This window comes from Parasteatoda tepidariorum, chromosome 1 (genome assembly GCF_982258835.1).
Source record: "Parasteatoda tepidariorum strain Cologne lab strain chromosome 1, Ptep-v5.0, whole genome shotgun sequence".
Classification (NCBI taxonomy): Eukaryota; Metazoa; Arthropoda; class Arachnida; order Araneae; family Theridiidae; genus Parasteatoda; species Parasteatoda tepidariorum.
The window spans coordinates 4,712,264-4,724,358 of NC_141755.1; the positions used below are offsets into that span (position 1 = coordinate 4,712,264).

At 32.5% G+C, this 12,095-nt stretch overlaps 1 protein-coding gene across 2 annotated transcripts in view; it reads right to left on the minus strand.

The window, feature by feature from the left end:
* Positions 1 to 1,265: 1,265 nt before the first annotated feature.
* Positions 1,266 to 12,095, minus strand: part of LOC107441206 (CUB and sushi domain-containing protein 2) — a 115,534-nt gene continuing 104,704 nt past the window's right edge. For both annotated transcript variants that reach the window (XM_087158584.1, XM_043043303.3), the window contains exons 12-13: positions 9,446 to 9,527; positions 1,266 to 2,634 (exon numbers count right to left, since the gene is read on the minus strand). In XM_087158584.1, the coding sequence (XP_087014710.1) occupies positions 2,325 to 2,634; positions 9,446 to 9,527 (392 nt within the window). In that variant the 3' untranslated portion in view covers positions 1,266 to 2,324. The remainder of the gene's footprint in view (positions 2,635 to 9,445; positions 9,528 to 12,095) is intronic.

A 12,095-nucleotide genomic window follows, 5' to 3' on the forward strand; every position in this document is an offset into this window, starting at 1 on the left:
AATGTGCCCTCTGAAAACGCAGAAGAATTTTTCAGGAGGTCAATCTTTATTCCTTATTTGGACTCCATTATATCTTCTTTGAAATACCGTTTTTCTTCTACACAAAGAAAAGCATTTTCACTCTTACAGCTTTACCCGAATGCGATAAACAAACTGGACAAAGCGTCATATCTTGAAGTTTTAGAAGATATATGTACTATGTATAAAGATCTGTTCTCATCGAATTTCATCACTGAAGCTACAACGTGGTACGAAATATGGAGGAATAGAGAAAATTCTTACGAATACATCGATTTAGTTATTGAGGCCACACCATTTTATCCAGCTGTAGCGGAGGCAATCAAAATTGGCCTAACTCTTCCAGCTGCTACGTGTACCATTGAACGCACTTTTAGTACAATGCGAAGCATTAAAACATGGAATCAGTCAGGGACCGATCAAGACAAATTCAGGCCCAAGGCCCACCAAATTTTCTGGGCCCCTTACAAAATATTTTGAAATTAAATAACTGAAGAGTAGTCCTAATAATGAAAAATCCATTAAACTGCATGATTCAAGAGAAACATTCTAAGAAATTTTAAAAGCAGACAATTGAAGATTATTTTTCTAAGAAAAAGTTTACGTATCTATAAATTAAAACAACAATACAATGTTATGTCAGAATAAAAAACAGTTTGGTGACCACAAACAATTGAAATCAGTAATTTTTGCTAAAAGTCACTGATTAGCTGAATTATTTTTTATTTAGTACTTAAATCAAGGCATAGCTAGCCCACCTTTAATTAGTGCTTTTACTAATTTTTGAGGCCCCTCCGAAATTGTGGGCCCTAGGCCCATGCCTATTGGGCCTAGGCTATAATCAGGCCCTGGAATCAGTCAACAATGTCTCACGTGAGATTAAGCAGTTTGTGCATGCTCAGTGTGCATAAGAAAAGAATCAAAGAAGACTCAGAATTCATTGAAAACGTTATATACGGATTTGGTCAGCAAACAAGACGATTATAATTCTTGTTTGATTAAACAATTCTTTAATTGTCTATGTATCAATGATTACTTAATTATTTGTTTTTGAAAAATATATTTTTAATAAAAAAAAAATTGTTTTTCTGTATCTCTTTAATTGTTCTTAAAAAAAAAGCCAGGAGGTGCAAGTGCGCCCCCTACAGGCGCCCTTGTCTACTGCAATGTTATAATAACCTGTTTGTCTAAAAAATGATTATGAAAATTCTAATGCTGGAAATTATTTTTCAAACAATAAGAAGTCATTTTAAAAACTAAATAATATTAATTTATTTACATTAAATAAAACAAATTAATGAACACTAAACAGATATGTCATGCATACATATATAAATGAATTTTACGTCACATATATTCACAATGTACATTTATTCACAATGAACTGGTATAAAAGTGTCATAGTTTCAACTTTTTCTTTTTTATAAACCATAATTTATGTTTTGCTTTTCAGTTCTTTCTGTAGATTTTGCAGAAAGTAATGAACTTTGCTCTTATCAATAGGTTTTCTTCAATTCTCAAATGCTTCTAGTCAAAATTTTGAATAATTTAAAACCTTGGTTATTACTTAAAATAAGTTCGGAAATAACAATTAGGATTAGTTTATAAATTGAGAGAATACGTTCCGTCAGTGTGAAGATAAAAACTTTTGATTGCAGCGCAATTGGCAATCTAAACAACTGCAAAAATAATTTGTTGTAAAATAAAAAATATATAAATTTAATTAATTCTATTAATGGAATGCATTATGAAACAAAGCACGTTTATCTTATTTAAGTCACAGTTCTTCAAAAGTTTTTGCTGTGTTATTTCTCTTATTAAAATAAATAATTTTTAAATGAAGTAGTAAGCATAGAATATACTCAGTTTTTATAACAACTAATTGTTAAGAATTTTGGAACAATTTGTGCATGTTAATAAATATAATAGTATTAGAAATTAATGTCAAAATTTTTTATGCTTGAAAATTTTTTTTCAATTTGATCTATTTTTTTTAACATTAAATATCCATTCAACGCTGGTATTTAGAATTTCTGATGTAAACAAATTATTCTTTTCTACATATGTGTATTTCTATTTCAAACACTGGCAATAAGTATATTTCATCCAGTTTTCATAACTTTCATACATAATCATGTATCAATTATAAGTCAGATCCAATCATAAATAAAATCTTTTAACAATATAATCTATCACAGATGACTCATAAATAGTTTATCTGAACATTTAAATAGTTCCTTGTCACCTGACCTACATCATCCTCTTGTTATTGCACAGTAACTATTTTTAGTATTAGTCGATCCACTTCAGTATCCTGTGCGTTTCTCATGCTGTTTGCACCATCTTGAGGTGGATGCTGTTGTTTCTAAGCTGACGTCACTGTTTCTATTAGAGCCGCCATGATGGTGCCTGTGTTGATGATACTGGGCATTTGTGGCATCTCTCAATCTTTCGCCGCTAGTCTTCCGCCGTTGTTTCTCTTCTGGAAGTTGAGACAATTCGGCCTGCATATTGCTTGGATGTCCTGGCCACATTTGTCTTTGGTAAAGCTTCTCTCTGCTCCCTTGACTGTCATAAGTGCTGAGAGAATCCAACGAATCTTGGCTGTTGGAATTTCTGTAAAAGGGGAAATAAAAAGTGACACATGGTGTTCTATAAAACGTCAGCTTTTAATGCATAATTTTAGAATCGTGATTAAAAAAAGCTAAAAACCCAGGCTCATTAGAAGTTGCAATTTAATATATTAATAAGGACTAACATAAGCATTTTCAAACTATGACCAATCACCGTAAAGGTCTATAAGAGCAAACTTAACCACTTGCCACGCAGGTCAAGATGCTTCTTTCACAAAATCACCTACGACGTGTTGTGCACGTCAGCAGGTAATTATCACAACAACAAAAAGAGACGTTTGTGAGAAAGGGTTAGAAAAATTAGATGTTCACGAGAAAATAGAACGGATTGTTCCGATTTCTGGTATGCTTAATTCCTTACCGTGAGTTGCAATCGACTGTTTTAGTAAGCATACCTGTGAATTTATTTCTATTACTACGGGATGGCTGTTAAATACTGTGACACTCAAAATAATAGGAATTAATTTTAATCATTTAGTAAAACAATTTGTCTCTCCCTATTCCTGTCAATGGCACTTTCTATAAGTGCTGACGATTTTTGCTTACAGCAAAACATTTCGAATAAATTTCAAGATGGGATCGAAAAATTTGGTGGTTAAACAGTTTTTCGATCGCGTATTTTCAGCAGGTAGAATTATTAAGCAATTGAAATCTCTTGGGGTTTAATGGAACATTTCTGTATAGAACTATAAATCAATTATTGGATACTAATAGCTGTAAAGATCGAGCCAGGTCTGCTCAGTTCGTACATAAGAACTCATTAAAAGAATTCGCAAAAAAATCCACAACGCTCTGTTATAAAATGGCTGCTGAAGAGAACGTGAGTCGGAGAACTATGCAGGTTATATTAAATGAAGACCTGGGTTTTTGTCCTTATCGCAAAAGAAAATTTTAAAAGATTACAAAAATGTAAGAAATCACTTAACCGGCGCTGTAACAAAAGTGTTGACAGAGTAATCTTTTTTCTGATGAGAAAATATTTTGCACAGAGCAAAGTTATAATACTAAAAATAATGTTGTATATGCAGCAACCTTTGACGATAACCTGAAAGTGTACGAAATGTGCAACACTGACAGAATAAGAATTCGGTAATGGTTTGGGCTGCAGTGTCAAATAGTGGAAAATGTCCCCTGAATTTCATCTATAAAGGGGAAAAAATCAATGCTGAATGTTACAAAAAGGAAATATTGGCTTCACATTTATTACCACATGCTAATAGATTGTATCCCAAAATCGGTTAGATATTTCAGCAAGATTCTGCACCGAACCGAAACAACACAGGCTTGGCTCCATGTCAATTGTTCGAAATTTATTAAGCAAGAAGAGTGGCCCCTTTCTTCACCGGATTTAAATCCTTTAGACTATTGTCTGAGGGGAATTCTAGAGTCTATAGTTAATGCTAAGCAGCACAAAAATGTTGAACCTTCTCAGAGCTTCTTGATTGCGTGAATGGGGAAAATGACCTCTTAAAATGATTCGTGCCGGCATCGGACGATGGCGTAAGAGATTAACTTTAGTAATCGATGGAGATGGTTGTCTATTCGAATAAAAAATTTTAAGGTAAACTTGCATTTATAAGTGTTCATCGTAGTTGTGTATTTATCATTTCCTATTTAATATCTATACAATAAAAGTATTCGATATTTGTAACTGAATTTTGTAGCCACTCTGTATATTTGAGAATGAAGCTTAAAGTAAAGACTGTTCTTAAAAAAGACAAAATACATTTAAGTACCTTAAATTTAATTCTTCCTGGCCTCTTAATAACGATTTGTCATAAGTTTGAAAACGTTTATGTGTTAACCAATACAGCCACTAATATCCCAGGGATATCCAAACATCTAGTGGACATACCAGTGCCGGATTACCCATTAGGCTATGGACTGAGGCCCCCTTAAAATGGATTTTTTTGAAAATAAATTTAAAAAAATTAAGAAAAACAATGATTTAAAAAAAATCAATTTCAAATATATATGTAATGATTATAAAATGTTATTATTATTTTTTAGTTCTAATTTAACAAAATAAAGTAAAATTCAATTTATTATTTTTATTTTAAATATGCTTTCTTGAATGAAAATATGTATAAATACTTTTATATTTGAATAAATAAAAAATATACGAGAAAAAAAATTTAATCTAAGGCCCCAAAAATTTGAATGGCCTAGGGCCCCGCGTACTCTTAATCCGGCACTGGGACATGTTAAGACTTCTTACAGATATCATTTATAGATACCTGGAGGATATGGTTATTTATAGTTTATTATAGATATATCCAGACATGTTTAAGTCCTAGATATGGATATCTCTTGAACTCTTATTATCGATATGTTTTAGATATAGATATTTGGATGTTTATAGGCCTGATATAATTATAAATTGAGATCTCTAATAAGCATTTTTTTTTACCTTGTTTTTTAGAGGATTCTAAAAATATGTGCATACAGGAATCATGTGACATTTCAATTTCACAAATTCGCTTTAAGTGGAGTCCTTAAAAATAAATGGAGTCCTCCACTTACTTTTAAGCTTGAACATCGGACTATTGTATAATAAATAGAATTTTTTGTTTAACAATATGGTAGGTAAAAGTTTAACTAAAGAAAAGGAAAAAAAATTGCACCATCAATATTTGACCAACTTGTACCACCATTTGTATACGCCACCAGTTTTTGACCAAACCTTGTTTCCTTCGCCCATACTATACAGATAGACCTTTTTTCTTATCCATAATAAAACCCTCACAATTTTCTTTTAAAGAAGAAGAAGCCTTAATGCATGCAGAAGACCATAACTAAAGGAAATATTTGTAGTGGAGGGTAATATAAATAGATATTACCTTGAAAATATTTCTTGGTACAACTGAGGTGATGGTATGTTTTTCTGTAGATATTCTGCAATATCTGGTTTGCGTTCGAAAGGAGATGGTCGTACGTATATTTTACTTCCTATTTGCTCCCTGTTAGAAACCGAAAATACATTTCAATTTCCACAAGCGAGCTATTTTTTTAAAAAAATTCTTATAATTCAATTTATTACCCATTCATATTTTGTGAATATTCGAAGATATTTTTAAACTATTAAATATTTTTAACATCACGATAGGCGTTGTGAGAATGATGCCACACATTTAATTATTCTTCGAAAATGTTAAACTTGATATTCTGACGCTATATATTGCTGATTTTATTTCTTGGTCAAAGAATTGGCGGTTATGGTAATTTCACATCTGTATCATCTCATTTATCATTTTGTATTTTTTGGACCAAGCTATTTTTTTTCTTTTCTTAAGGGTAAAAAAAAAACGAAGTATTTGTTAATATTTTGAACATTCTATCGATTAGATCAAGTCTATTTCCATATTTGTAAACGCATGTAAAATCTATCATATTGTTGTGATCGGGAAATTTTCATTTGTCGTTATTTTTATATAATTATTTAATCTCGAAAAGAGAAAAATAATTTCAACAACTGTAAAACATTTTTAGAATTCTAATTGCTCATTTTAAAATAATAACTTCAAAAAAATTCTCCCTTTTTTTTTTTTTGAAAAAATGTATTGCATGTATGTGGGAGTGGCGCGTCTGTTATATGTTTTCTTTTAAGTCTTAATAAACATATAACTTAAAAGAATTAATATTCGAAATATTTAAAAGTAATTTTAACAGGCATTTGAATGAAATTTAAGGCATGTTTGCCTGAAAGCTGTGTTTTAATAATAATAATGTTTTAATAGCCGTAATTAAAAAAGCGGTGTTTCACAAAACCGCTTTTTTTCGAAAATCAAATTTTCAAGACGGTATAAAGTTGTCACTATAGTCACATACTTTTTCTTTTTTTTAAAAAAAAAGGTATCCCAGAATAAGCTTGAAACTGCTTTTTATGTGAGGTTGACGGTCAAAAACGTACATGGGTGATTCTTTGAAAACATGACAATTCGGAACAAAAAATTTCTTCAAATTTAAAGCCTTCAAAATAATCTAATTTTTTTTGTATATTTATTTAGTTACATGTATTAATATCTTACAGACAGCAGTGTAGTTTATTGACAGTTGCTCAAGAAAAAAAAAAATAGAAATTCACCAAGTTTTGAATGCTAGGAAAATGATATATTAGCCTAGAAGTTAAAAAACAGTAATTTTAAGCTAATAGCCTCACTCTTGGGCAATGGCTTAAGCGATTGCCTCACAATGGATCCCATCCCACTGTGGTATCCCCAGCAACGAAAAAGCGGATGCATTGGCCAAAAGAGGTTGCTTTGTTAACCAAGCCCCAAATAACTTGGTTAGCTATAAGTCCACTTCATTAATGGTTAATCATACACTTAAGACAACACATATATCATTGGTAAAAGAACGGGCAAAAGAAAAATCGTGGAGAAATAACATCCTTAATCTCCCCGATTGCCCAAGAAGCAGTGCTGTAGCTGCCTTTCGTCTTGCTACCAAGCATGATTGCCTATACGCTCATCTTTTCCTTCTTAAAATAGTGGATAATCCTGCCTGCCCCCTCTGCCGCAGTGGTGCGACGATGAATGCTGAAAATTTCCTCAACTGTTCAATTCTCACAAAGAACTGCATCTACTCCCAATACTGGGAGGCCAGAGACCTTTTGTTCAATTTAAATTCTTGATTTAGTTTTTGTGTTTGATGTTTTGCTCTTGTTTTTGTATAATTCATCTCTTTTTCTGTATTTGTATTTTTCCTTTTTTTTTTATCTCTGTTCGGCGTTAGGATAATGTCTGTATCGCCTGCTGCATTGGAAATAAAAAAAATTCATACATATTCAAACATATTAGCCTAGAAGTTAAAAAAAACAGTCATTTTAAGCTAATAGTAAGTAACTCAACTTAAGCCTTTGCGGTAGATGGGCCATGAATTGCTTAAATTAATTCTTTTATCCACTGTGGAAAGAATCAAAAACGTTTTTGTTGCTGATATGTACAGAATAAAATTGTGTATAATAATCAATCATTAAATAAATAAATAATTTTGATTACATTCAAGTATATTACAATCTTACATAAACTTGGTATCAGGTTAATATTTGCTATCTCTCTTCACATTCAACTGTTTAAAAAAAATTCTGGTAACTGTTTCAATGCCTTGGCATTCATAAGCCAGGATAATGACAATTTGCCATTATATAGCATTTAACTTTAATTTAACATTTCGGCCTAAGATGTTTACATTCCGTAGAAAACAACAGGATTTCTTGAAATAACTCAGGTAAATCCGTGTAGTTTATGTTATTAATGATTTCAAGAAGACAGGAAAATGACATAAAAACCTACTCACCTTGAAAAATTGTTTGAAATAGGTTTTGAACCAGAAAGTGGGTTCTTTATTCATGCCGTAAGACATGTTCAGATAAAATAGTATTCTAATCAATCTATTAACATAAGATATTGATTGCTGGCGCTATCTATTTTGGTTATAAATCACTAAATAAAAGTAGCCAGGAAAATGACGGATTTTCTTGTGACGCACAAATTATTGACAGAAAAAATTATTTTCAACAAAGTTTTTGTAAATTATACCCTCTGCATATATTCTAGAAATGCTTACAATGGTTGAGATTAAAAAAAATGGGTATTGAAAAATTTATGGGAAGTTTTGAAGCTGTTATTATTGGAGATATTGTTTGTGACATACCAGGAAAATGACATTTTGAAATTCAAAAAATTTTTTTAAATATACAAAACAGTCAATGCTAGTATTAGGTTATTTTAAAAAGGCTAACAGCAATGCTATTAATTAAAATTTTTAAAAAAGTTCTTTTAGTAGTATAGTATTAGACTTGGAACAAGAGACTGTAAATTGTCATATTTCGTGAGAATCACCCACATATTAATTACTTTAAAAACATAATTATTGAGCAAATTTTAGTTTTTTAGATCAAAAATGTAAAATGACAATAAAACGATCTCAAATGCAGCATTTTAGAATTCCGTAATCTACAGGAAAATAACTTATTCTCCCTGAATCTAGATATGAATCTTAAGATGTGGTTGAAAATGTGCGTATCTGTTAATGAAAAACTATGGTTTTAAATTTACAATTTCACCCTCCCTCCAAAAAAATTGAACTGTAAGCTTATTCCAGAAGACTTAAGTATTTTTGAAATAAACTCTATAAATTTTCTTATAAATAGGTACCCACAATGACACATTTTTAATAAATTTCGGAAAAAAAGTTTTTTTTATCAAACCCTAATTTTTCCCGAATCTGCGTTTTTTTTTTGGAGAAATTTTTCTGTTTTAGCAAATTCCTTCCGCTGCAGGTCAATTAAGATGAGTTTGTTGAAATTATTTGATTGATAATTTCCCTTCGATATACTAGATTTTACTTTATGAATGCTAAGCAATTGACACTACTAAGAAGATATTTTACCTAAACGAAACAGAATATTCTCTTATAAGATTGAAATGAAAATTCAATACATTTCTTGATCATAACGAGGGATGCCTAAAACGGACCGTCTATTCAAGAAGTATCACCACAGACATAAAGACCTCCTAAAAATCAGTACTTTTTTGATGAACAAATTAGTGTTTGGTGAACAAATGAAACTTGTTGTGTTTGGTGACAGATCTGATCGTGGCGTTGTCACATTGGGCATTAGTAGAGCAAAGGGCTCTAATTTTAAAAGACTGTCAAGTTTATATTAGCAGCATGAATAGTACTTGACCTTAGAGTGCCCTCCGTATAAAAATAAAAAAGGTTTTCTTCCTTCCTAAGTAATAAAATAGTTAGAATACATAATTATTCAGAAAAAAATGTTTAAATAATACCTTCTAACAATGATCACTACAATGGAAACTATTACAGCCAAAAAGACAAAACCACCAAAGATTCCTAAAGCGATGATGCCACCTGCGTAGAGAAAACGGTATTAAAATCATCATCATAATAGTATCATATAATCAGAATTGTAACAACCCATAATATATTTTTTTATCTGGTCATTAGGCAATAATTCAAATGTATAATAAAACATATCTAAATTTTAATTTTTTACTACAGTGTTTATGAATAATAAAGACTACATTTATTTTGGATGCATGTTAATTTCTATTTTGTATTCTTTAATGTAGGGTTAATCGGAAAGTAATTTTGCTTTTTTTATGAAAATAAACGGCGATTTTCTTTTAGTGAATTGAAACATATTTGAATCAATTTTATTGAATCCTATCCCAGCAAACACAAACCTGTAGTTCCAGCATCACAAAAAATTCTGGCTGTCGGCAGCTAAAGCGTGGGGTCAGTTCCTGCTCTAAGTCACTTTCACCCCATTCTGGTCCAAAACCTTTTACCATCTTTTTGGCCGTAGTATAATTCCAAGCTCATAAAATTTTTGTTCCTTGATGCTGGCAGAAAAATGGTGATTTTTGAACTCCTTATGTGAAGTAAAAGTTTTACTTTCTTTATTGAGACATTGTTGTAGAAAGTCCCCAGTTGATGGTATTTATACTACTTACAACACTTCTACCAGTAATAATGTTTGCACAGTTTATTATACTAATGCTAGTACTTTTAAATTGATTACAATGAATTATCTTATACTCCTTATATTACTGATGTATTTTTTTAATACTAATTAAATTATATATTCTAATGATATTATTTGGGCCGGGATAGGCAGGGACTCACGTTTGTGAGAACAGGAGTTCGAATCCAGACGGGTATCACGTGTCATAAATGGTGACTGGTGCGCGTTAAATCTGTCGGGTATCAGAGTTCCCGTAACACATTATACCTCTGGGGGTACTGAATTGGAGATGGATTGCTCTCTGGTTCAGGTCAAAACTACGATCTGTCGATGCATGAATGGGTCCGCCTTATAAAAGGGTGTGACAGAACTCTAATTCTTGGCCAGAGATGGCACCACTAGAAAACAAGAACAATCTCACCCCTTGGTTCAGTGGCTTACAACAACAACAGTTGATGATGCGCTTCAAAAATGCATTATTTTCTTGTTGTTTGAGAAGCAAATCATAGGCCTCAACGAGCGGCACATATTTCTTTCCGTAAGAACATGAGAAACCCCTAAATTTAATCTAGTTATTCCAATGAATTTAATCTCAGTGATCTCACGAATTTATTTGTACCGAGCCTCAACGGATAAAGCGTTCACCTTCCAGTGAGGTGAACCGAGTTCAAATCCCAGCGATGGCTGGTCGATACTAATTTCGCATCCGGCGCGCACCGACCACAGTGCTGGCGTAAAATATTCTCAGTGGTAGACGAATCATGGGTTAGAGTCCCCTTGTCATCAGGCTAGCCGTGGGATGTTTTCGTGATTTTCCTCTCCATGTAACGCCAATGCAGGTCAGTTCTATCAAAAAGTCCTCCACGACGGATAATTTCTCCCAATACTTGGTCCAGGAGCTACCTTGTCTTCTGGATTGGGTTCAAAATGACAAGGCTACGGAGTTGAACATTAATAGTCGCAAATAACATTCTACATACAAATCAAGACGGTTTTCGGAGAGGTAGATCGACTACCACAGCTATGAAGTCCTTACTTGAGAAAACTAAGAAAATAAAGGATAATGAACATCACGCACTGGGTATTTCCCTTGACATCAAAGGTGCCTTTGATAGCGCCCTATGGAACAAAATTGTGGAAGAATTGAATTCCTGCAACTGCTCCTATGACTTGGTTAAGTCGATTTCAAGCTTTTTGGATAACAGAAGAATTCTGTTTGATATCCAGAATGAGAAGTTGGAGAGGCCTCTGGCAAGAGGAGTCCCACAGGGTTCAAGTCGGACCGATCTTATGGCTACTTATAGCGAACACTCTTTTAAATATGAAAAGGGAATCTAATGAGCAAATAATCGCATACGCTGATGACTTCCTTTTACTTCTCAATGGAACATTTCTTGATAGACTTGTACACCAAGCCTCTATGATTTTGACGAAATTTGAAAATTGGGCTGCGTCTCACAATCTTCAATTCAGTGTCAAGAAAACTGTCGTGATTGTATTTCCCAAAGCCAATCGGGTCTCAAGATGACCAACTATAAAACTCTGTGGGGCTAACATTGCAACGAGGGAAACCATAGATTATCTGGGATTTAGATTGCATTATCAGCTTTCCTGGTTGCCTTACCTTGACTTTATCTATAGCAAAGTTACTAAATTTCAAGCTAAACTAAATAGAATTTCTGGGGTCGACTGGGGGATTGGCCCTGATGTTCGGAAATTCATCTACCTAAACAGCACTCAGAAACTTATCTTCTATGGAGCCGGAAATTTGGTTTTCCCCACAGGTAAGAATCATTAATAGATTGAAAAAAAATGGAAAGAACTTCTTTACTATCTATCACTAAGGCATACAAGACTGCATCTACTGACTCTCTCCAAGTACTTGCTGGAACAATTCCTCTAGATATGGCAGTAAGCATAGAAGCTCAACTTAATAATATTTTTCAACATGA